Source organism: Salmo salar, chromosome 01 (assembly GCF_965601325.2).
Source record: "Salmo salar chromosome 01, fSalSal1, whole genome shotgun sequence".
Lineage (NCBI taxonomy): Eukaryota > Metazoa > Chordata > Actinopteri > Salmoniformes > Salmonidae > Salmo > Salmo salar.
Window position 1 is genome coordinate 157,424,250 of NC_138291.1, and position 27,667 is coordinate 157,451,916.

The following is a 27,667-nucleotide window of genomic DNA, read 5'->3' on the forward strand; positions in this document are numbered from 1 at the left end:
TGAGGGAGGGAGGAGGGGAAGGTAGGGGGGTGTGGGGGGGACACAGGGGAGAGGGGGAGGGAGAGAGTGAGTTACTGTAATTACAACACATACAGTAAAATAAACACACTGGCAGATTAAGTGAGCTTAAAATATGGTACACACATACTCATACTAACATGCACTCAGTGCACACCTGCTGGTGACTCACACACACAGCAACCTGCAACTGGGGAGATGTTACCAGTGCCTTCAGCTGATTTGTTACCCCACTGTTCTTTACTAAAATAACTCACATGTACACACACACTTACATTAGCAGGCTGTCATGACCTCTCACACCACCACCACACAGAGGGTCAAACACACACACACACACAACCTCCAGCTGGTAGAGCCGTCAACACTATGATCAACTCACACCCTCCACTGACACTGATGGCATAAAGTATGCATACAGGAACTGTTTTCTATCAGATCCATTTTCACCTCCACATCAACACACTGACTCCAGTGGGAGAATATCTATCTATTTCAGCTCCATCAACTCCTTACTGAGAGACACGTATTTATCCAACCTTGAGGTGTGTGTGTGTGTGTGTGTGTGTGTGTGTGTGTGTGTGTGTGTGTGTGTGTGTGTGTGTGTGCATACTACTACTGTGTACAGTACTGTGTGCAGTATGTGTGTGTAATCCATTCAGCACTCACCAGTGTCGACAGTGAAGCAGGCGGAGTGGAACTTGCCCATGTAGAACTCCACTCCAATGATGGCAAACATGAGTATGGCGAAGAAGAGCAGCATGCCTATCTGGAGCAGAGGCACCATGGCCTTCATGATAGACTTCAACACCACCTGAAGACCTGTGGAGAGAGATGGATTGGGAAGGAAGAGAGATGGAGGGGGAAGGGAGAGAGAGGTGCCATATGTAGACCATGTAAGATAAGATATATCATACTTAATAAGTCAGTTTGTGTGTTTAAAAATGTACGATCTGTATACAAATCTTCCATATTTTATTAACGCTACAGTAATGTTATGGTGCACACTAAGTAACCTTTGACCTGTTGTTGATGTCAGTGACTTACTGGGGATGCCAGACACCAGTTTGAGTGGTCTCAGTACTCTCACCGCTCGCAGAGTCCTCAGGTCAAAGTCTGAGCCCACCGTGGCCAGGATCCTGAAGACACATACATGAGACAACGAGAGGAGATTTAGGTGGGTGCATTCATAAGAGGCACGTAAAACAGTACACTCAGGGAAAGATATCTTCACCACTTTCTCTCTCTGTCAGTAAGGACAGTAGAGCAGCAACAGGTCCTTGTGTGTGTGTGTGTAGCTCTCAGTCACAGAGCCACAGCTGGCTGGCTGCATTAGAAGCAGAAGCACATGGAGGGGGGGGGACAACTAAGTGCTGCACTAAAACCTACTGAAAAACACCACACACTGCGAGAGAGGGACAGAAAGAGAAATACAGTCAGGTCCAGAATTATTGGCACCACTGACAAAGATGAGCAAAAAAGACTGAATAAAATAAATAATAACAATACTGAGCTATACTGTATGCTCCAAAACAAATTGGGAAATTATATTATCTTATGCTAATACAATTGCTCGGAGAAAGAGATTTTGTTCAACAAGTAATACAAAATAAAACATTTAAAAGTTCATTACTGGGACCACTTGCAAGGATAATGACGCCAAGACTTTTTCTCAAATGTTTTATGAGATTGGAGTACACGTTGGGAGGGATCCTAATACAGAATCTTTACAGATCCTTGGTATCGTTCGTCTGCTGTTAAGGACTGACCTCTTCAATTCAAACCACAGGTTTTAAATGGGTTTCAAGTTGGCTGACTGAGATGGCCTTCTGCTTTCAATGCCAAATCCACCACTGGTGTGCAAGCTCTTTTTAATGTCATCTGACCATAGCACCAATTCCAATGTTTATCAAACAGAACTCCAGGCTGTGTTATGGTCAGATGACATGAAACTAGATTTCTTTGGACACACACACACACACACACACACACACACACACACACACACACACACACACACACACACACACACACACACACACACACCATTGTTGAGTTCAGCATTAAAAAACAGAAGCATATGCAGAAAAGTACCTCATACCTATGACAAAATATGGTGGTGGATCTTTAATGTTATGGGGCGGCTATTTTGCTTCCACTGGTCCTGGAGCCCTTGTTAAAGGTCCACAGCATCATGAACTTTAACAAAATGGTTTGAATTGAAGGGGGCAGTCCATAAGAGCAGACGAAGGATATCAAGGATCTTGTAAGATTCTGTATGGATAAATGGTCTAAGATCCTTCCCAACGTCTTCTCCAATCTCATAAAACATTTTAGAAAAAGGCTCAGTGTCGTTATCCTCGCAAGGGGAGGTTACAAGAGTATTGGTCACAGGGGTGGCAATAATGTTTTTGATAATTTTAATTACAAAATCTTTTACTCAAAGCAATTGCATTAGTATAAAACAATATTTATAATTTTTAGCATACAATATATAGTATTTGTTGCTCATCTTTACCAAGGATGCCAATAATGATGGACCTGACTGTGTACAGTGCCTTCAGAAAGTAGTCATACCCATTGACTTAGTCCACATTTTGTTGTTTTACATCCTGAATTCAAAATTGATTAAATATGTTTTTCCTCACCCATCGACACACAATAAATACCACATAATGACAAAGAAAATTCATGTTTTTAGAAATGTTTCTAATTTATTGAAAATGAAATACAGAATAATCTAATTTACATAAGTATTCACACCTCTTTGCTACAACACTCCAAATTGAGATCAGGTGCATCCAATTTCCTTTGATCATCCTTGAGAAGTCACTGCAACTTGATTGGAGTCCATCTGTGGCCAATTAAATCGTTTGGACATGTTCCACAGTTGGCAGTGCAAGTCAGAGCAGAAACTATACCATGAAGTCCAAGGAACTGTCTGTAGATCTCAGATATAAAATTGTGATGAGGCATATATCTGGGGAAGAGAATAAAACTATTTCTAGATTGTTGAAAGTTTCCAAGAGCACAATGGTCTCCATCATTGGGAAATTCAAAAAATATGGAGCTCTGTGGACAACTCCTTCGACGTCATAGTTTGGTTTTTGCTCTGACATGCACTGTCAACTGTGGGACCTTATATAGACAGGTGTGTGCCTTTCCAAATCATGTCCAATCAATTGAATTTACCACAAGTGAACTTCAATCAAGTTGTAGAAACAATTCAAAGATGATCAATGGAAACATGATGCATCTCAGCAAAGGGACTGAATACTTATGTAAATAAGGTTTCTGTTTTTTAATTTGTACAAATTTGCAAAAAAATCTAAACCTGTTTTCACTTTGTCATTATGGGGTATTGTGTGAAGATTGAGGGAATAAAATTATTTGATCAATTTTAGATTAAGGCTGTAACTTAACAAAATGTGGAAAAAGTCAAGGGGTCTGAATACTTTCCGAATGCACTGTAAATGCAGAATTTCCAGACCCACATACAGTATGTACACTACGAGTCTGTATATTCTGTTTATTGTGGCAGCGCCATTTCAGAGTAAAAATCCTGTACATGCAAATGTATATGGCGAATAAAGCTGATTCTGACACGATAACCTGAGTTTAGCTGGTTTATCATATGTCAGTTTACAATTATTATTTGGGATTGGTTATGTACTGGATAAACCGTAGCACGTAGCAGATTATCCCTTAATTCAAAATCCCCGTGTGTGTGTGTGTGTGTGTGTGTGTGTGTGTGTGTGTGTGTGTGTGTGTGTGTGTGTGTGTGTGTCTGTGTGTGAGAGAGAGTCCTGAATATTCGATCCTGCCTCAAATTAGGGGACTCGGTTTACGGTGTTCGCTATACCTATTAGGTTTTATTTCCCAATTAATTTGGTTATCATGCTGCTGGGTTTCCAAACAGACGGCTCTGCAATGCATTGCAAGCAGAATGCTCGTAATAGCCAATCACAACACTGGACTGGGCAAGGGCATGAATTTGTTAGTTCATCCATCACTCCAGTGACCAATCTAAGGTTTCTAGACACGCACCCATCGTTAACCTTGCCCCCACCAGCCTGAAATCCAAACCCAAAGTTGCCAAGACATGAGAGAGAGCAATTTGAGAAACTGAGAGCGAAAACTTGACATTGACAAGTGACTATTGCTGGTGGACAATTAAAGCTTCCCAAAAACTTTTTTACACATTTTAATCACGTTTCTTTGCTTACAGTTCTAGCTATACGTACTGTTTAATATTTTTTGGGGGGTTGATCTGTGCAAATTATGTTTTGCTTGCTTAAACTCACACTTGCAAGCTCTCAAGTTTAAACTGCGCTCTTGACTGGCCTGTGCACTCGCAGGACCCATCCTCTGCTTGCTCAACCACAGTTCTTCACACATAACTCAGTGTTTGCTCGCGTAATGATGTTTCAAATACAGAACCCCAAATTATTTATATTTGACATTGGACATTTTATTGAATAGAGTCAGTAATAGATTAGTCAAATCCCATAGGGAGTCTCCTCAGATCATATGTTATCAGCAAGCCAGAGCCATCTGTTTGAAAGAGCACAAGTAGACAAAAGATAAGTGCAAATAGAATAAATGTATCATTCAACATAAGATTCCACCTAAAAACAATGACATGAGCTCTGTCCCAATTAATCTGAGGTGAGTAACCTTGAGGTTTTAGAAGGAGGCACAATGTTCAGTGATTGCATACATAGCTCTGTCTATGGATTTGAGTGGGGTTACATTTCTACATTTCTATCCTCCATTAGGTTCACTTCATCCCTTACCTACAGTACTCATATCGTTTAGCAATGACTATCACATACATTCAGTATAGAACCATCTTTCTAACCAATTGACAGCAGCTTTGGTTAAACCACATGGCTAAACATTAGTTAGCTTGCCTCATCAATAGCCTGCTTTAATAACAAGACCAAATAACTAGCTACTTTAATTTCAATATTGAAATCATAGTTGGTTAGCTAGTTTCTCTACTGAAAATCTATCGAACTTACCTCTATTTTTGTTAGCCATCGTTCACATTTCACCGTCCCCTTCCATCTCTATTGTAAAAAATCCGGTTAGAGAGCAGTCAAGACGTAATTGGTCCAAAAATCTGACCAATTGAATTTCAGTAGACTGCTACAGGCTATGTTCATTGGCTCAAATTTCCCACTCTTATAAAATGAAGATGCTTTTGGCCTTGGCCTACCCAGTTTGATCTCAGGCCTACCCAAAAAATGTCCCAAAATTATTATTATTTTTTTTTACATTTTAGTCATTTAGCAGACGCTCATATCCATAGTGCATACATTTCATGCATTTTTTTTGTTTTTTTGTCGTTTTTTTGTACTGGCCCCCCGTGGCAATCGAACCCACAACCTTGGCGTTGCACACACCATGCTGGCGTTGCAAACACCATGCTCTACCAACTGAGCCACAGGGAGTGCATACATGGAATGGTTAGTGAGGGAGGCCCTGCTCTCTCGCTTCCCCAGTTGTTTAGTTAATTTTCATTCCAATCTCCTTTGCATTAGCGTATCCTCTCCTGTAGCCTGTCAACTATGTCTGTCTATCCCTGTTCTCTCCTCTCTGCACAGGCCACACAAATGCTTCACACCGCATGGCCGCTGCCACTCTAACCTGGTGGTCCCAGCGCGCACGACCCACGTGGAATTCCAGGTCTCCGGCAGCCTCTGGAACTGCCGGTCTGCGGCCAACAAGGCAGAGTTCATCTCAGCCTATGCTACCCTCCAGTCCCTCGACTTCTTGGTGCTGACGGAAACATGGATTACCACAGAAAACACTGCAACTCCTACTGCTCTCTCCTCGTCTGACCACGTGTTCTCGCATACCCCGAGAGCATCTGGTCAGCGGGGTGGTGGCACTGGAATCCTCATCTCTCCCAAGTGGACATTCTCCTCCTTTGAATTCCATGCTGTCACAGTCACTAGCCCATTCAAGCTTAACATCCTTATCATTTATCGCCAACCAGGTTCCCTTGGAGAGTTCATCAATGAGCTTGACGCCTTGATAAGTTCCTTTCCTGAGGATGGCTCACCCCTCACAATTCTGGGTGACTTTAACCTCCCTGTCTACCTTTGACTCATTTCTCTCTGCCTCCTTCTTTCCACTCCTCTCCTCTTTTGACCTCACCCTCTCACCGTCCCCCCCTACGCACAAGGCAGGCAATACGCTTGACCTCATCTTTACTAGATGCTGTTCTTCTACTAATCTCACTGCAACTCCCCTCCAAGTCTCCGACCACTACCTTGTATGCTTTTCCCTCTCGCTCTCCTCCAACACTACTCCCTCTGCCCCTACTCAGATGGTATTGCGCCGTCGCAACCTTCGCTCTCACTCTCCAGCTACTCTCTCCTCTTCCATCCTATCATCTCTTCCCTCTGCTCAACCCTTCTCCAACCAATCTCCTGAGTCTGCCTCCTCAACCCTCCTCTCCTCCCTTTCTGCATCCTTTCACTCTCTATGTCCCCTATCCTCCCGGCCGGCTCGGTCCTCCCCTCCTGCTCCGTGGCTTGACGACTCATTGCGAGCTCACAGAACAGGGCTCCGGGCAGCCGAGCGGAAATGGAGGAAAACTAGCCTCCCTGCGGACCTGGCATCTTTTCACTCCCTCCTCTCCACATTTTCTTCCTCTGTTTCTGCTGCTAAAGCCACTTTCTACCACTCTAAATTCCAAGCATCTGCCTCTAACCCTAGGAAGCTCTTTGCCACCTTCTCCTCCCTCCTGAATCCTCCTCCCCCCCTCCTCCCTCTCTGCGGATGACTTTGTCAACCATTTTGAAAAGAAGGTTGACGACATCCGATCCTCGTTTGTTAAGTCAAACGACACCGCTGGTCCTGCTCACATTGCCCTACCCTATGCTTTGACCTCTTTCTCCCCTCTCTCTCCAGATGAAATCTTGCGACTTGTGATGACCGGCCGCCCAACAACCTGCCCGCTTGACCCTCCTCTCTTCTCCAGGCCATTTCCGGAGACCTTCTCCCTTACCTCACCTCGCTCATCAACTCATCCTTGACCGTTGGCTACGTCCCTTCCGTCTTCAAGAGAGCGAGAGTTGCACCCCTTCTCAAAAAGCCAACACTCGATCCCTCCGATGTCAACAACTACAGACCAGTATCCTTTCTTTCTTATCTCTCCAAAACTCTTGAGCGTGCCGTCCTTGGCCAGCTCTCTTGCTATCTCTCTCAGAATGACCTTCTTGATCCAAATCAGTCAGATTTCAAGACTGTTCATTCAACTGAGACTGCTCTTCTCTGTGTCACGGAGGCTCCCCCCGCACTGCTAAAGCTAACTCTCTCTCCTCTGCTCTCATCCTTCTAGACCTATCTGCTGCCTTTGATACTGTGAACCATCAGATCCTCCTCTCCACCCTCTCCGAGTTGGGCATCTCCGGCGCGGCTCACTCTTGGATTGCGTCCTACCTGACAGGTCGCTCATACCAGGTGGCGTGGTGAGAATCTGTCTCCGCACCACGTGCTCTCACCACTGGTGTCCCCCAGGGCTCAGTTCTAGGCCCTCTCCTATTCTCGCTATACACCATGTCACTTGGCCCTGTCATATCCTCACATGGTCTCTCCTATCATTGCTACGCAGACGACACACAATTAATCTTCTCCTTTCCCCGTTCTGATAACCAGGTGGCGAATTGCATCTCTGCATGTCTGGCAGACATATCAGTGTGGATGACGGATCACCACTTCAAGCTGAACCTCGGCAAGACGGAGCTGCTCTTCCTCCCGGGGAAGGACTGCCCGTTCCATGATCTCGCCATCACGGTTGACAACTCCATTGTGTCCTCCTCCCAGAGTGCTAAGAGCCTTGGCGTGACCCTGGAAAACTCCCTGTCGTTCTCCGCTAACATCAAGGTGGTGACCCGATCCTGTAGGTTCATGCTCTACAACATTCGCAGAGTACGACCCTGCCTCACACAGGAAGCGGCGCAGGTCCTAATCCAGGCACTTGTCATCTCCCGCCTGGATTACTGCAACTCGCTGTTGGCGGGGCTCCTTGCCTGGGCCATTAAACCCCTACAACTCATCCAGAATGCCGCAGCCCGTCTGGTGTTCAACCTTCCCAAGTTTTCTCACGTCACCCCGCTCCTCCGCACACTCCACTGGCTTCCAGTTTAAGCTCGCATCTGCTACAAGACCATGGTGCTTGCCTACGGAGCTGTGAGGGGAACGGCACCTCCGTACCTTCAGGCTCTGATCAGTCCCTACACCCAAAGAAGGGCGCTGCGTTCATCCACCTCTGGCCTGCTCGCCTCCCTACCTCTGCGGAAGCACAGTTCCCGCTCAGCCCAGTCAAAACTGTTCACTGCTCTGGCACCCCAATGGTGGAACAAGCTCCCTCACGACGCCAGGACAGCGGAGTCAATCACCACCTTCCTGAGACACCTGAAACCCCACCTCTTTAAGGAATCCCTGGGATAGGATTAAGTAATCCTTCTAAATCTCCCCCCCCTACCCTCCCCCCCAAAAAATATATAGATGTACTATTGTAAAGTGGTTGTTCCACTGGATATCATAACCTCTTCTAGCTCCTTAAGGATAGGGGGCGCTACAGCGAATTTTGAAATAAATACGTGCCCATTTTAAACGGCCTCCTACTCAAACTCAGAAGCTAGGATATGCATATAATTAGTAGATTTGGATAGAAAACACTCTAAAGTTTCTAAAACTGAGTATAACAGAACTCATATGGCAGTCAAAACCCCGAGACAGATCCTAACAGGAAGTGGAAATCTGATTTATGGAATCACCTTCAGCACTTTGCCTATAAAACACACCGTGAGTTAGGATTCATTGAGCACTTCCTAAGGCTTCCACTAGATGTCAACAGTCTTTACAAAGTGGTTTGAGTCTTCTATGGTACAAACTGACCGAAAGAGAGGCTTGGGAAGTTGGTCATAGAGGAAGGGCCATTACTACTATGACGCGGGCGCCCATGGCTACCCTCCCCTTTCGAAACGTTTAGTAAGACAATGCAATCGTCCCCCTTGAATAGTATTGAAGCTCTGGTTGAAAAAGGCCCTAAACATTTATGTTATACAACGTTTGACATTTTTGAACGAACTTAAATATATATTTTTTGCACATTCGTGACGACAAGTCCCTCGCGCTACAGTACATTTTGAGTAGCCTTCGGAATGCGCTAACAAGAAGAAGCTATTGGGACATAAATTATTAACTTTTTTCGAACAAAACTACATTTGTTGTGGACCTGGAATTCCTGGAAGTGCCTTCTGATGAAGATAATCAAAGGTAAGGGAATATTTACAATAGTATACAATAGTATATTTGATTTTAGATGGTTCCAAGATGGCGCTGACCTGTATCGCCTAGCCTATTTTTCTGAGCATAGCATCCCCTTTTATTGCAAAGTGTGACTTCCCAGTAAAGTTATTTTTAAATCTGGCAATGCAGTTGCATTCACGAGATGTTAATCTATAATTCTTTGAATGACAATATTACATTTAAAAAATGTTTTCGAATAGTAATTTAGTAAATTGTAGCGCTGATTCACCGGATGCATTTGAGGGAAAATATTTTCTGAACGTAACGCGCCGATGTAAAATGCTGTTTTTATATATAAATATGAACTTTATCGAACAAAAGAATGCATGTATTGTGTAACATGATGTCCTAGGAGTGTCATCTGATGAAGATTGTCAAAGGTTAGTGCTTCATTTAGCTGTTTTTTGGTTATTTGTGATGCATGTGGTTGGTTGGAAAATGGCGGTGTGGCTATTTTGACGATGTACTCTCCTAACATAATGTAATGTTTTGCTTTCGCTGTAAAGCCTTTTTGAAATCGGACAACGTGGTTCGATTCAGGAGAAGTGTATCTATAAAACGGTGTAAAATAGTCCTATGTTTGAGAAACAAAAATTAAACAGAAATTATTAGATTTGGTTATGGTTAGGTTATGAATATGGCGCTCTGATTGTTCGCTGGATGTTGATCCCACATACGGGACCAGACTTTCAAGAGGATAAGGTGAATGCACCAATTTGTAAGTCGCTCTGGATAAGAGCGTCTGCTAAATGACGTAAATGCAAATGTGAATGTAAGACCGATATAAATTGTGTTTTATTTTATTACATTTTTAAATGAAATGCATGTGAGATGAATTTTCTATGGGTAATTTTATTATAATGTAACAAAGAAAGTCAGCGACAATCAAGTTTGCTGCCGACTATTAGTTACATTAAAAAAAAAATCATATGGTTGTTTACCTCAACAACCTAGCAACGTAATGTGGCTAAACTTTGTAGCGCATAAGCTGGCAAAATCTAACACGCAAGCTTACTCAAATTTAGTAGTTCTAGCAATGGCAAACCAAATGTCGATCGCAAGGTTTTTCAAAAAAAGACTTCTGGAGTAAAAGGAGTGTATGCCAGAAAATTATTTGGATCAATCTACCGATAGCTTCCAGAATGAGACATTAGCAGGTGGCGCCAGGATAGAAACAACCGTAATCGCTGTGTTGAACCAAATACATGGTGATGCAAACATGGATTTTATAGAAAGTAACCATGCACATGTTAAAGTGGTAATAGATATTGTTCTAATGTGTGCAAAGCAGGATATTCCACTCATAGGGCATAGAGAAACTGCAGACGCAATCAACAAAGGTAACTTTTTAGAAATCTTCAATTTCATCTTAAAGTATGACTCAGAAATACAAAACAGGCTTAATGAGCTACCTCGCAATGCCACACTTATGAGCCCTGAAATATAGAACGAGTTGTTTGAGTGTGCAGCATCATTGTTACTGTGGAGGATAAAAGATTAAGTTCATTCTGCTCCTTCCACATATTTTTCCATACTAGCAGATTAATATAAAGATCAATCTAAACGAGAATGTATTGCTGTGTGCATCATTTTATTTATTTCACCTTTATTTAACCAGGTAGGCAAGTTGAGAACAAGTTCTCATCTACAATTGCGACCTGGCCAAGATAAAGCAAGCAGTTTGACACATACAACAACACAGGATGCCGATTCTAGATTTCATTTTGGATTGGAGATGCATAATGCGAGTCTGGAAGGAGAGTTTACAGTCTAACCGGACACCTAGGTATTTGTAGTTGTCCACATATTTTAAGTCAGAACCGTCCAGGGTGGTGATGCTCGACGGGCGGGCAGATGTGGGCAGCGATCGGTTGAAGAGCATGCATTTCGTTTTACTTGTATTTCAGAGCAGTTGGAGGCCACGGAAGGAGAGTTGTATGGCATTGAAGCTCGTCTGGAGCTTGGTTAACACAGTATCCAAAGAAGGGCCAGAAGTATACAGAATGGTGTCGTCTGCGTAGAGGTGGATCAGAGAATCACCAGCAGCAAGAGCGACATCATTGATGTAAACAGGGAAGAGAGTCGGCCCGAGAATTGAACCCTGTGGCACCCCCATAGTGACTGCCAGAGGTCCGGACAAACGGCCCTCCGATTTGACACACTGAACTCTGTCTGAGAAGAAGCTGGTGAACCAGGTGAGGCAGTCATTTGAGAAACCAAGGCTGTTGAGTCTGCCGATAAGAATGTGGTGATTGACAGAGTTGAAAGCCTTGGCCAGGTCGATGAATACAGCTGCACAGTATTGTCTCTTATCGATGGAGGTTATGATATCGTTTAGGACCTTGAACGTGGCTGAGGTGCACCCATGACCAGCTCGGAAACCAGATTGCATAGCAGAGAAAGTACGGTGGGATTCGAAATGGTCGGTGATCTGTTTGTTAACGTGGCTTTCGAAGACCTTAGAAAGGCAAGGTAGGATAGATATAGGTCTGTAGCAGTTTGGGTCTAGAGTGTCTCCCCCTTTGAAGAGGGGGATGACCGCGGCCGCTTTCCAATCTTTGGGGATCTCAGACGATACGAAAGAGAGGTTGAACAGGCTAGTAATAGCGGTTGCAACAATTTCGGTGGATATTTTTAGAAAGACAGGGTCCATACTGTCTTGCCCAGCTGATTTGTAGGGGTCCAGATTTTGCAGCTATTTCAGAACATCAGCTGTCTGGATTTGGGTGAAGGAGAAATGGAGGAGGCATGGGCCAGTTGCTGTGGGGGGTGCAGGGCTGTTGATCGGGGTAGGGGTATCCAGGTGGAAAGCATGGCCAGCCGTAGAAAAATGCTTTTGAAATGATCAATTTTTGTGAATCTATCGTTGGTGACAGTGTTTCCTAGCCTCAGTGCAGTGGGCAGCTGGGAGGAGGTGCTCTTATTCTCCATGGACTTTACAGTGTCCCAGAACTTTTGGGACTTTGTGCTACAGGATGCAAATTTATGTTTGAAAAAGCTAGCCTTTGCTATCCTAACTGCCTGTGTGTATTGGTTCCTAACTTCCCTGAAAAGTTGCATATCGCGGGGGCTATTCGATGCGAATGCAGTACGCCACAGGATGTTTTTGTGCTGGTCAAGGGCAGTCAGGTCTGGAGTAAACCAAGGGCTATATCTGTTCCTGGATCTACATTTTTTGAATGGGGCATGCTTGTTTAAGGATGATGAGGAAAGCACTTTTAAAGAATAACCAGGCATCCTCTACTGACGGAATGAGGTCAATATCCTTCCAGGATACCCAGGCCAGGTCGATTAGAAAGGCCCGCTCGCTGAAGTGTTTCAGGGAGCGTTTGACAATGATGACGGGTGGTCGTTTGACCGCAGACCCATTATGGACGCAGGCACTGAGTCAGTGATCGCTGAGATCCTGGTTGAAGACAGCAGAGGTGTATTTGGAGGGCAGGTTGGTCAGGATGATATCTATGAGGGTGCCCGTGTTTACGGATTTGGGGTTGTACCTGGTAGTTTCATTGATAATTTGTGTGAGATTGAGGGCATCAAGCTTAGATTGTAGGATGGCCAGGGTGTTAAGCATGTCCCAGTTTAGGCCACCTAACAGCACGAGCTCTGAAGATAGATGGGGCAATCAATTCACATATGGTGTCCAGGGCATAGCTGCGGGCAGAGGGGGGTCTATAGCAAGCGGCAACGGTGAGACAAAAAGGTGGATTTTTAAAAGTAGAAGCTCAAATTGTTTGAGCACAGACCTGGATAGTAAGACAGAACTCTGCAGGCTATCTCTGCAGTAGATTGCAACTCCGCCCCCTTTGGCAGTTCTATCTTGTCAGAAAATTTTATAGTTAGGAATGAACATTTCAGGGTTTTTTGGTGGTCTTCCTAAGCCGGGATTCAGACACGGCTAGGACATCCGGGTTGGCAGAGTGTGCTAAAGCAGTGAATAAAACAAACTTAGGGAGGAGGCTTCTAATGTTAACATGCATGAAACCAAGGATTTTACGGTTACAGAAGTCAACAAATGAGAGCGCCTGGGGAATGGGAGTGGAGCTAGGGCACTGCAGGGCCTGGATTAACCTCTACATCACCAGAGGAGGAGTAGGACAAGGCTACGGCTAAAGGCTATAAGAACTGGTCATCTAGTACGTTCGCAACAGAGAGTAAAAGGAGCAGGTTTCTGGGCACGGTAGAATAGATTCAAGGCATAATGTACTGACAAAGGTATGGTTGGATGGGAGTACAGTGGAGGTAAACCTATGCATTGAGTGACGATGAGAGAGATTTTGTGAGAAGAGGTCACCGCATGTGTGGGAGGTGGAACTAAAGGGTTAGCTAAGGCGTATTGAGCAGGGCTAGAGGCACTACAGTGAAATAAGGCAATAAACACTAACCAAAACAGCAATGGACAAGGCATACTGACATTAGGGAGAGGCATGCGTAGCCGAGTGATCATAGGGGTCCAGTGAGTAGCTAGGCGGGCTGGAGACATGGCGATTCAGACAGCTAGCGGGCCGGGGCTAGCAAGCTACCATAAGGGCCTTAGAGGGACGCCGCGACGGAAGAAGTCTGTTGTAGCCCCCTCGTGCGGTTACGTCGGCAGACCAGTCGTGATGGATCGGCGGAGCTCCGTATCGGCAGTAAAAGGGGTCCAGGCCAATTGGCAAAATAGGTATTGCAGGCCAAGGAGTGGCTGATGGACCTCTTCAGCTAGCCGGGAGATGGGCCTAGCATAGGCTAGCTCCAGGATAATTGGTGCTTGCTCTGGGACAGAGACGTTAGCCAGGAGTGGCCACTCGGATAGCAGCTAGCTAGCTGCGATGATCTAGGTGAAAAGGTTCAGAGCTTGCGGTAGGAATCCAGAGATATGGAGAAAAATAAGTCCAATATGCTCTGGTTTGAATCGCGCTGTGCAGACTGGCAAGAGTTGTCCGGGCTAAAGGTTAGCTGATGACTGCTAGCTGACTACAAGCTAGTAGCTAGTTAGCTGGCTAGCTTCTGTTGGGGGTTCCGGTTCTAAAGTAAAGAAAATAGCAGATCCATATCACATTGGGTGAGGCGGATTGCAGGAGAGTATGTTGAAGTTTAGGTTAAGAAAAATATTTAAAAAAATATATGCGAAGAAAAAAGATATAAAAAGATATATACACGGGACACGACAAGATGAAGACAAAGACGTCTGACTGCTACACCATCTTGGACTTGATTAAAGAAAGAGCTGTTGGGTTTATGGAAACCGCTGACTTGTCTGCACAAGGAATTTCTCCGAAAATACTTGAAGTGTTGTAACCCCTGGAGTTTGATCCCACTCTGTGTATGGGTTTAGGTTTCGATGGCACTTCAGTCATGTCAGGGAACAGAGGAGGGGTAGAAGTCCTACTAAAGCAAACATTTAAGCAAGCGGTATATGTGCATTGCAACTCCCACGGTCTGAATTTGGTTCTGTGCATTGTGACAAAAGTGTCGGGACATGTCACTACTTTTCTTGACACAGTAAACTAGTTACACACATTTATGAGTGGATCCCACAGACATGCTCGATTCATAGAAGTACAGAAAGAGTTGCATCCCGATAGACCATGTATCGAGTTAGAAAGATCCACGGATGTACGGTGGAGTTCAAAATCAGGGTCTGTGAGTAAAGTGCTGTTACTGCTAGATATCATTTTTAGAGGTTCTTGCAGAGTTTACAGAGGCTTGTGGACAAACCAAATTAGAAGCCGATGCCCTCTTACAACAAATCCAGAAGAATACGTTTTTATTCCTGTTTGTCACGTTTAGTAAATTGTTTGACACTAGTGATTTTGCTATGAAGGGATTAAAAAGCTCTACATTATCTGTGACGGACAGTATTAATTTCAATTTAATCCTCAAAAGAAGCTTTTCAACGTTCAGCGATAACGTTGATAGAGTTCTCAAGCAAACTGAAGAGATGATGATTAACCATGATATTAGTAATTGGAATGTGAGCGCATCACGGCAGCAAAATATGCCTGTAAAACTGGCAGTGTAGTCACAACTTCATTAGGGAAAACACCCAGCATCAAGAGTGACAGGGACCTGAGGCAACTTTGGAACAATATTCTAGACAGACAGATTACTGAGTTGAACTACTCAAAATGGCGACGGAGGAGATGGCCGCCGTTTTACTGTCTCCTAACCAATTGTGCTATTATGTGTTTTTTTTGCGATATTTGTACATTATTTTGTACATAATATTTCTGCAAACGTATCTTACGGCAAAAAGAGCTTCCAGATATCAGGACAGCGATCACTCACCTCGGATTAGACAAAGGTTTTTCAACAACAACAACAGCAGCAAGCAGGACTTAAACAATATTCTCCAAACACCCCACAGGGCAGACTTCCCAATTATTCGCAAAAGGAAGCGACGCAGAGGAAGAAGAGCCGGATGCCTCGACCGGACCCACAGAAGGCAACTAGGAAAGCTGCCGTTACCATAAATATTACTCGCCAACTTGCAATCATTGGACAATAAACTAGACGAGGTACGATCACGAATATCCTACCAACGGGACATCAAAAACTGAAATATCCTATGTTTCACGGAATCGTGGCTGAATGACGACATGGATATTCAGCTAGCGGGATATACGCTGCACCAGCAAGCTAGAACAGCACACTCCGGTAAGACGAGGGGGGGGCGGTCTGTGCATATTTGTAAACAACAGCTGGTGCACGGAATCTAAGGAAGTCTCTAGATGTTGCTCACCTGAAGTAGAGAATAATGTGATAAATTGCAGGCCACACTACTTGCCTAGAGAGTTCTCAGCTATAAATTTTGTGGCTGTTTATTTACCACCACAGACAGATGCTGGCACTAAGACCACACTCAGCCAGCTGTATAAGGAAATAGGCAAACAGGAAACCATTCACCCAGAGGCGGCGCTCCTAGTGGCCGGAGACTTTAATGCAGGGAAACTTAAATCAGTTCTACCAAATCTCTATCAACATGTTAAATGTGCAACCAGAGGGAAAAAAATTCTAGATCACCTGTACTCCACACACAGACACGTACAAAGCTCTCCCTCGCCATCCATTTGGTAAATCCGACCACAACTCTATCCTCCTGATTCCTGCTTACAAGCAAAAAATTAAAGCAGGAAGCACCAGTGACTCGGTCTACAAAAAAATGGTCAGATGAAGCAGATGCTAAACTACAGGACTGTTTTGCTATCACAGACTGGAACATGTTCCGGGATTCTTCCAATGACATTGAGGAATACACCACATCAGTCACTGGCTTTATCAATAAGTGCATTAAGGACGCCGTCGCATCGTGACTGTACGTACATACCCCAACCAGAAGCCATGGATTACAGGCAACATTCGCACTGAGCTAAAGGATAGAGCTGCCGCTTTCAAGGTGCGGGACTCTAACCCGGAAGCTTACAAGAAATCCCGCTATGCCCTGCGACGAACCATCAAACAGGCAAAGCGTCAATACAGGGCTAAGATTGAATCATACTACACCGGCTCCGACGCTCGTCGGATGTGGCAGGGCTTGCAAACTATTACAGACCACAAAGGGAAGAACAGCCACGAGCTGCCCAGTGACACGAGCCTACCAGACGAGCTAAATCACTTTTATGCTCGCCTCGAGGCAAGCAACACTGAGGCATGCATGAGAGCATCAGCTGTTCTGGACGACTGTGTGATCACGCTCTCCGTAGCCGACGTGAGAAAGACCTTTAAACAGGTCAACATTCACAAGGCTGCAGGGCCAGATGGATTACCAGAACGTGTGCTCTGGGCATGTGCTGACCAACTGGCAGGTGTCTTCACTGACATTTTCAACATGTCCCTGATTGAGCCTGTAAAACCAACATGCTTCAAGCAGACCACCATAGTCCCTGTGCCCAAGAATACAAAGGCACCCTGCCTAAATGACTACAGACCCGTAGCACTTACGTCCGTAGCCATGAAGTACTTTGAAAGGCTGGTTATGGCTCACATCAACACCATTATCCCAGAAACCCTAGACCCACTCCAATTTGCATACCGCCCAAACAGCTCCACAGATGATGCAATCTCTATTGCACTCCACACTGCCCTTTCCCACCAGGACAAAAGGAATACCTATGTGAGAATGCTATTCATTGACTACAGCTCAGCATTCAACACCATAGTACCCTCAAAGCTCATCACTAAGCTAAGGATCCTGGGACTAAACACCTCCCTCTGCAACTGGATCCTGGACTTCCTGACGGGCCGCCCCCAGGTGGTGAGGGTAGGTAGCAACACATCTGCCACGCTGATCCTCAACACTGGAGCTCCCCAGGGGTGCGTGCTCAGTCCCCTCCTGTAATCCCTGTTCAACCACGACTGCATGGCCAGGCACGACTCCAACACCATCATTAGCCTGTTAGGGCAAGGGGGCAGTATTGACACAGCTGGATAAAAAAACGTACCCGATTTAATCTGGTTACTACTCCTGCCCAGTAACTAGAATATGCATATAATTATTGGCTTTGGATAGAAAACACCCTAAAGTTTCTAAAACTGTTTGAATGGTGTCTGTGAGTATAACAGAACTCATATGGCAGGCAAAAACCTGAGAAGATTTCATGCAGGAAGTGGCCTGTCTGACAAGGTGTCGTTCTTCTTGCCTCTGTTTATTGAAGACTGAGGATCTCTGCTATAACGTGACACTTCCTACGGCTCCCATAGGCTCTCAGAGCCCGAGAAAAAGCTGAACGATATCGAGGCAGCCTCTGGCTGAAACACATTATCGCTTTTGGCAAGTGGCCGATCAGAGTACTATGGGCTTAGGCGCGTGCCCGAGTCGACCCCATGCTTTATTTTCTTTCGTCTGTTTACCTAAACGCAGATTCCCGGTCGGAATATTATCGCTTTTTTACGCGAAAAATGGCATAAAAATGGATTTTAAACAGCGGTTGACATGCTTCGAAGTACGGTAATGGAATATTTAGAATTTTTTTGTCACGAATTGCGCCATGCTCGTGACCCTTATTTACTCTTCGGATAGTGTCTTGAACGCACGAACAAAACGCCGCTATTTGGATATAACGATGGATTCTTTTGGACCAAACCAACATTTGTTATTGAAGTAGCAGTCCTGGGAGTGCATTCTGACAAAGAACATCAAAGGTAATCAAACTTTTGTAATAGTAAATCTGACTTTGGTCAGGGCTAAACTTGGTGGGTGTCTAAATAGCTATCCGTGATGGCTGGGCTATCTACTGAGAATATTGCAAAATGTGCTTTCACCGAAAAGCTATTTTAAAATCGGACACCTCGATTGCACAAAGGAGTTCTGTATCTATAATTCTTAAAATAATTGTTATGTTTTTTGTGAACGTTTATCGTGAGTAATTTAGTAAATTCACCGGAGGTTTGCGGGGGGTATGCTAGTTCTGAACGTCACATGCTAATGTAAAAAGCTGGTTTTTGATATAAATATGAACTTGATTGAACAAAACATGCATGTATTGTATAACATAATGTCCTAGGTGTGTCATCTGATGAAGATCATCAAAGGTTAGTGCTGCATTTAGCTGTCTTCTGGGTTTTTGTGACATTATATGCTAGCTTGAAAAATGGGTGTCTGATTATTTCTGGCTGGGTACTCTGCTGACATAATCTAATGTTTTGCTTTCGTTGTAAAGCCTTTTTGAAATCAGACAGTGTGGTTAGATTAACGAGAGTCTTGTCTTTAAAATGGTGTAAAATAGTCATATGTTTGAGAAATTGAAGTAATAGCATTTCTAAGGTATTTGAAAATCGCGCCACGGGATTACACTGGCTGTTGCGTAGGTGGGACGATTACGTCCCGCCTAGCCCAGAGAGGTTAAGTTCGCTGACGACACAACAGTGGTAGGCCTGATCACCGACAACGACGAGACAGCCTATAGGGAGGAGGTCAGAGACCTGGCCGGGTGGTGCCAGAATAACACCCTATCCCTCAACGTAACCAAGACTAAGGAGATGATTGTGGACTACAGGAAAAGAAGGACCGAGCACGTCCCCATTCTCATCTATGGGGCTGTAGTGGAGTAGGTCGAGAGCTTCAAATTCCTTGGTGTCCACATCAATCTACAAATTAAAATGGTCCAAACACACCAAGACAGTTGTTAAGAGGGCACGACAAAGCCTATTCCCCATCAGGAAACTAAAAAGATTTGGCATGGGTCCTGAGATCCTCAAAAGGTTCTACAGCTGCAACATCAAGAGCATCCTAACCGGTTGCATCACTGCCTGGTACAGCAATTGCGTACGGCCCAGTACATCACTGGGGCAAAGCTGCCTGCCATCCAGGACCTCTACACCAGGCCGTGTCAGAGGAAGGCCCTGAAAATTGTCAAAGACTCCAGCCACCCCAGTCATAGACTGTTCTCTCTACTACTGCATGGCAAGCGGTACCGGAGTGCCAAGTCTAGGACAAAAAGGCTTCTCAACAGTTTTTACCCGACCAACCAGTGCTCCCGCACATTGGCTAACCGGGCTATCTGCATTGTGTCCCACCACCCGCCAACCCCTTTTAACGCTACTGCTACTCTCTGTTCATCATATATGCATAGTCACTTTAACCATACCCACATGTACATAGTACCTCAATAAGCCCGACTAACCTGTGTCTGTATATAGCCTTGCTACTCTTATTTTCAAATGTCTTTTTACTGTTGTTTTATTTCTTTACTTACCTACACACACACACACACACCTTTTTTCCCCTTTTTTTCCGCACTATTGGTTAGAGCCTGTAAGTAAGCATTTCCCTGTAAGGTCTACACCTGTTGTATTCGGCGCACGTGACAAATAAACTTTGATTTGATTTTGATTTGATCTCAAGATTTCAAGAAGACACATACGGGATCATGCAAGCTGCAGCCTCCTTTTCCAAAGAATCCCAAATCTGCGGCCTTAAAGAGCAGCTGAAGACCACATGCGATCATTATGCAATATCAATTGAGGATGCTGAATTCACTGTTTTTATTCAGCAGTTGAGTCGCAAAAATGAACATGGGAAAGAGTGACTTTTCCTCCATAATGAGTGTACTTGACAGCTGCCCTGATGATATTTTCCCTAATATAAACTCTCTGTTAAGGATCATTGTCACACTTCAATGACATCATGCAGTGTGGAGAGACTTTTCTCAACAACAACAAGGATAAAAAAAGTTGGCGTCGCACATCAATGACAAGTGCCCGGCTGAACAACTTCAGTTTGCTGTCTTTTGAGCGTGAACGGACAGATACATTGAATTATGATGAAATCATCACCATATTCAACTCAAAGCCTCACCGTCTATGCCTTATGATGTAAGTCACGCCTTATGTATGATACGTCTTGTCACGGCTGTTTGAAAGAGCGGACCAAGATGCAGCGTTTTCGTAGTTCCACATGTTTTATTTAAATCAGTGAAACCGAATGCAACAATTAACACTTTAAGTAAATACAAAAACAACCAACCGTGACGCTGGAGGAACATAAACCTCAAGAAGAACAATCACCCACAAACACCTGTGGGACAAACCTAACCTTAAATAGGACCTCCAATTAGAGACAATGACAACCTGCTGCCTCTAATTGGAGGTCATGCCAAATAACACCAACATAGAAATACAAACCTAGAACCAAAACATAGACATACAAAAACCAGACAAACACCCTCTGTCACGCCCTGACCTAATCTACCATAGAAAATAACACTCACTATGGTCAGGACGTGACAACGTCTACTAAAGGTAAGTTACCATTTTATAGTAATACTGCCCACCGTGGTATAAATTGTATCATCAAATATAGGCTTGCTTGCCCATTGAGATTAAAGGGCGTCTGAAGATGAGTTTTATGTTGCTGGGAAGTTGGCAACTGGTCTAAAGTTACTGCCTTTTTATAATATGCTGGGATAGGTCATTATTTGTATACAGTTGAAGTTGAAAGTTTACATATACCTTAGCCAAGTACAGTTTTTCACAATTCCTGACATTTAATCCTAGTAAACACTCCCTGTCAGTTAGGATCACCACTTTATTTTAGGAATGTGAAATGTCAGAATAATAGTAGAGAGAATGATTTATTTCAGCTTTTATTTCTTTCATCATATTCCCAGTGGGTCAGAAGTTTACATACACTCAATTAGTATTTGGTAGCATTTCCTTTATATTGTTTAACTTGGGTCAAACGTTTCGGGTAGCCTTCCACAAGCTTCCCACAATAAGTTGGGTCAATTTTGGCCCATTCCTCCTGACAGAGCTGGTGTAACTGAGTCAGGTTTGTAGGCCTTGCTCGCACACACTTTTTCAGTTCTGCCCAGAATCTTTCTATAGGATTGAGGTCAGGGCTTTGTGATGGCCACTCCAATACCTTGACTTTGTTGTCCTTAAGCCATTTTGCCATAACTTTGGAAGTATGCTTGGAGTCATTGTCCATTTGGAAGACCCATTTGCGACCAAGCTTTAACTTCCTGACTGATGCCTTGAGATGTTGCTTCAATATATCCACCTAATTTTTCTTCCACATGATGCCATCTATTTTGTGAAGTGCACCAGTCCCTCCTGCAGCAAAGCACCCCCACAACATGATGCTGCCACCCCCGTGCTTCACGGTTGGGATGGTGTTCTTCGGCTTGCAAGCCTCCCCCTTTTTCCTCCAAACATAACAATGGTCATTATGGCCAAAAAGTTATATTTTTGTTTCATCAGACCAGAGGACATTTCTCCAAAAAGTACGATCTTTGACCCCATGTGCAGTTGCAAACTGTAGTCTGGCTTTTTTATGGTGGTTTTGGAGCACTGGCTTCTTCCTTGCTGAGCGGCCTTTCAGGTTATGTCGATATAGGACTTGTTTTACTGTGGATATAAATACTTTTGTACCTGTTTCCTCCAGCATCTTCACACGGTCCTTTGCTGTTGTTCTGGGATTGATTTGCACTTTTTGCACCAAAGTGGTCCCATGGTGTTTGTACTATTGTTTGTACAGATGAACGTGGTACCTTCAGGCGTTTGGAAATTGCTCCCAAGGATGAACCAGACTTGTGGAGGTCTACAATTTTTTTTCTGAGGTCTTGGCTGATTTATTTTGATTTTCTCATGATGTCAAGCAAAGAGGCACTGAGTTTGAAGGTAGGCCTTGAAATACATCCACAGGTACACCTCCAATTGACTCAAATTATGTAAATTAGCCTATCAGAAGCTTCTAAAGCCAAGACATCATTTTCTGGAATTTTACAAGCTGTTTAAAGGCACAGTCAACTTAGTGTATGTAAACTTCTGTAAACCACTGGAATTGTGATACAGTGAATTATAAGTGAAATATTCTGTCTGTAAATAATTGTTGGAAAAATTACTTGTGTCATGCACAAAGTAGATCTCTTAACCAACTTGCCAAAATGCAAATTTGTTAACAAGAAATTTGTGGAGTGGTTGAAAAACTAGTTTCAATGACTCCAACCTAGGTGTATTTAAACTTCCGACTTCAACTGTATGTAATGAGGTTGCTCCAACTACTATGCACTAGTATGAAACGATTGTATTACGAAATAATATACAGTGCACATCGCAAATATAATTAAATAAATAAGTAGAAAAAATACCTATCCAAAAAAATGTATTCTGGCTACACTCCTGGTGGGGACGTGCCGTATTTGTGAGTGCAGTCATTTCTGAGTCTTGATATGTACAGTAGTAAGTATTTCTTCAGGCGAACAAAAATCTCTGCTCTTAAATTAATTTACTGCATGCGGAAATGCCTTTCTGCTCGATCAAAGTCACACTCGCAAGCTCTCAAGTTTAATTTGCGTTCTACGACGCTGGCCGGCGCTCGCGGCACCCGTCCTCTGCTCGCTCGACCACAGTTCTTCTCTTTCGACTCAAGTGTTTGCTTGTGCAATGATGTTTCATCTGTTGAATCGGAATTGGCACCATATCAGCCCAAATAATGATGAAACCTTAAGCTCTTATCAAGACTGTGTGTGTGTGTGTGTGTGTGTGTGTGTGTGTGTGTGTGTGTGTGTGTGTGTGTGTGTGTGTGGTGGGGACAGGAGGGCTTGGTTTTATGTCTGAGGAGCAGACAGGCAGCTGAAGAGGAGTGGGTTTTATTATCTCTTTATCATCACCACAATATATCTATGTGGGCGCCAGGCGATGCCACGGGAAATATAAAGGGTGATGCTATCAGCCATCAGTCACACACTTGGCGCCTGCTAGCCACACACAGTCAGACGGCGGGTGTGTATGCATATATACAAAGACACACACACAAATGTTATCTTGTGGGTCCTTGGTGATGTTTCCCTATACTGTGAGTCACCCCTTATCAGTATACCAAAAAATAGCATATGGCAGAAATCTTAAGCATATATTGTGGAGAGCATTCACCTGTATGAACCTTTGGACTGAGCCCACTCTCTGGGGGGGTGGGGCTTTTTCAACATATTATTTTTTTAAGTAAAAGAAAGCGATGTAGTAACGGCAGAATGCCCCTTTAACCCTAAAAGCAACAACATACAGGTAAATGCCAAAAAAGGAAACACAAGTAAATAAGGGATACAAAGTACATTATTTATAACCCTAAAAGTGCCAATTAATGATTTCAAAGAGACAGTATAAAGCTGTAACACTTTATTTTATGAACCTTATGTACCAAGTAAATTGTTTAAATCTCTCCAAATAAGCATATATTTTTCAAATTATACATAAGTCAAATTTGATGTTTAGAAATATGTTTTTATGCTTTGAACAGTTATTTTGATCAATTTCATCCATAGCAACTTGTCATGAACATGTTACTGTTATTCATTCAAAATGTTTCTGTGATGTTTAGAAATTGGCAAATGAGCTAATCTGACATACCAGTATGACTGAAGACTTTCAGCATGCTTTGGAATGCTATGGGCTATCAGCTCAGTTCCAATTGCATCTGAAAGATGATACTCTCAACTTGGTAAAGAGACATTGACAGGAAGCTAATTATGTTTTTATATTTTTTGTTATAGTGGCTGCCACGCCCTCCAGGGGCCAAATCTAGGATGGTTCCATATCTATACATCTACCTTTGTGATAAATGTGATGCTTTTACCATAAAGTGCACAATTGAGTCACATTTTAAAAATGTAATTCCTCCAGAAATCATTGTAAGTGGTGTGTTTTGGTCGGTAACTAGCTGCTTGACAGTCTTCAAATTTGGTGCTTCGAGGGTTAAGCGTATATTGTGGAGAGCATTCAACTGTATATGGAATGAGCACACTCACTGGGGCTACATTATTGATATATTCTAGTTGGTCTACAGCTCTGTTCCTAGAAGCTAACAGGCAGACCTTGGCAGGCAGAGCCTCCACACCAAACCACACACCAAGCCAAGGTACCAGGTAGAAACACCATTACTCCTATAGTGAGCAAAAATAAAAAGATTGCAGAAAATGTTCCATATGCACCAAAAATATATTTCTCTCAAATTTTGTGCATAAATTTGTTTGCATTCCTGTTAGTGAGCATTTCTACTTTCACAAGATAATCCATCCACCTGACATGTGTGGCATATCAAGAAGCTGATTAAAACCTCTTCTGGATAGGACCCTTCATCTCAATTTCAACCTAAAATGACATACCCAAATCTAACTGCCTGTACCTCAGGACCCGAAGCAAGGATATGTATATTCTTAATACTATTTGAATGGAAAAACTATGAAGTTTGTGAAGATGTGAAATTATTGTAGGAGAATATAACACAATAAATCTGGGAAAAGATAAAAACAAAAAAACGTGTTTTTTATTTTGTCATCTTTGAAATGCAAAAGAAAGGCCATACATTGAGATAGGAAGCTGGGGATAATTTAGATGTTGTCCACATTCAAGAATGAGAGCTACATAATATTTAGAATGAAGTCTCTTAGGTGTCCCTCACAAGTTTGCCCAAATGTACACAAGTGGCCGAATTAATAAATTGATACATTTTCAAGTATATAACTATAGAGAACATACAAAAATACTATGGTAATAAAACATTTAAGTTTACACACTCCCAGGAATGTCATACATGATGGATCATTAGCTTCCCTACATAAAAGGTACTAACAGGAGACGCGACGAGAACGCTGATCCAATGCCTCCCAACACAGAAGTTAACTATTTAAGATAAGGCCCAAGTTAGCAGCCAACACTGATCTAATATCATAAGTACACACACCACAAGCAATGTGAAGAAAGAAAATGTTCACACTATTTTTATTTAACATTTATTTTAGCAGGGGGTGAGCCCTGCATCAATACATCAAATACACAACACATATCTATAAACATATATATTATATAGAGTATGGGGAACACAATCACTATAATGAAATCTGAAGACCAATAGGCAATAAGATATGCAAAACACAGCCACAGCATGCCATAGCCAACATAACATACACATAGGCTATGCTAATACATGTATGCCTCAGGTATATATACTGCTCAAAAAAATAAAGGGAACACTTAAACAACACATCCTAGATTTGAATGAAAGAAATAATCTTATTAAATACTTTTTTCTTTACATAGTTGAATGTGCTGACAACAAAATCACACAAAAATAATCAATGGAAATCCAATTTATCAACCCATGGAGGTCTGGATTTGGAGTCACACTCAAAATTAAAGTGGAAAACCACACTACAGGCTGATCCAACTTTGATGTAAAGTCCTTAAAACAAGTCAAAATGAGGCTCAGTAGTGTGTGTGGCCTCCACGTGCCTGTATGACCTCCCTACAACGCCTGGGCATGCTCCTGATGAGGTGGCAGATGGTCTCCTGAGGGATCTCCTCCCAGACCTGGACTAAAGCATCTGCCAACTCCTGGACAGTCTGTGGTGCAACGTGGCGTTGGTGGATGGAGCGAGACATGATGTCCCAGATGTGCTCAATTGGATTCAGGTCTGGGGAATGGGCGGGCCAGTCCATAGCATCAATGCCTTCCTCTTGCACGAACTGCTGACACACTCCAGCCACATGAGGTCTAGCATTGTCTTGCATTAGGAGGAACCCAGGGCCAACCGCACCAGCATATGGTCTCACAAGGGGTCTGAGGATCTCATCTCGGTACCTAATGGCAGCCAGGCTACCTCTGGCAAGCACATGGAGGGCTGTGCGCCCCCCCAAAGAAATGCCACCCCACACCATGACTGACTCACAGCCAAACCGGTCATGCTGGAGGATGTTACAGGCAGCAGAATGTTCTCCACGGCATCTCCAGACACTGTCACGTCTGTCACATGCTCAGTGTGAACCTGCTTTCATCTGTGAAGAGCACAGGGCGCCAGTGGCGAATTTGCCAATCTTGGTGTTCTCTGGCAAATGCCAAACATCCTGCACGGTGTTGGGCTGTAAGCACAACCCCCACCTGTGGACGTCGGGCCCTCATACCACCCTCATGGAGTCTGTTTCTGACCGTTTGAGCAGACACATGCACATTTGTGGCCTGCTGGAGGTCATTTTGCAGGGCTCTGGCAGTGCTTCTCCTGCTCCTCCTTGCACAAAGGCGGAGGTAGCGGTCCTGCTGCTGGGTTGTTGCCCTCCTACGGCCTCCTCCACGTCTCCTGATGTACTGGCCTGTCTCCTGGTAGCGCCTCCATGCTCTGGACACTACGCTGACAGACACAGCAAACCTTCTTGCCACAGCTCGCATTGATGTGCCATCCTGGATGAGCTGCACTACCTAAGCCACTTGTGTGGGTTGTAGACTCCGTCTCATGCTACCACTAGAGTGAAAGCACCGCCAGCATTCAAAAGTGACCAAAACATCAGCCAGGAAGCATAGGAACTGAGAAGTGGTCTGTGGTCACCACCTGCAGAACCACTCCTTTATTGGGGGTGTCTTGCTAATTGCCTATAATTTCCACCTGTTGTCTATTCCATTTGCACAACAGCATGTGAAATTTGTTGTCAATCAGTGTTGCTTCCGAAGTGGACAGTTTGATTTCACAGAAGTGTGATTGACTTGGAGTTACATTGTGTTGTTTAAGTGTTCCCTTTATTTTTTTGAGCAGTGTATATAAACTCAGCAAAAAAAGAAACGTCCCTTTTTCAGGACCCTGTCTTTCAAAAATAATTTGTAAAAATCCAAATAACTTCACAGATCTTCATTGTAAAGGGTTTAAACACTGTTTGCCATGCATGTTCAATGAACCATAAACAATGAACATGCACCTGTGGAACGGTCGTTAAGACAGTAACAACTTACAGATGGTAGGCAATTAAGGTCACAGTTATGAAAACTTAGGACACTGAAGCGGCTTTTCTACTGACTCTGAAAAACACCAAAAGAAAGATGCCCAGGGTCCCTGCTCATCTGTGTGAACATGCC

The 27,667-nt window shown here is 43.7% G+C and overlaps 1 protein-coding gene across 3 annotated transcripts in view; it reads right to left on the bottom strand.

Annotated features, from left to right (window-relative positions):
- Positions 1-27,667, bottom strand: part of LOC106567450 (voltage-dependent N-type calcium channel subunit alpha-1B) — a 225,761-nt gene that overhangs the window by 129,484 nt on the left and 68,610 nt on the right. For all 3 annotated transcript variants that reach the window (XM_082955416.1, XM_082955417.1, XM_082955415.1), the window contains exons 3-4: positions 1,066-1,157; positions 688-840 (exon numbers count right to left, since the gene is read on the bottom strand). In XM_082955416.1, the coding sequence (XP_082811542.1) occupies positions 688-840; positions 1,066-1,157 (245 nt within the window). The remainder of the gene's footprint in view (positions 1-687; positions 841-1,065; positions 1,158-27,667) is intronic.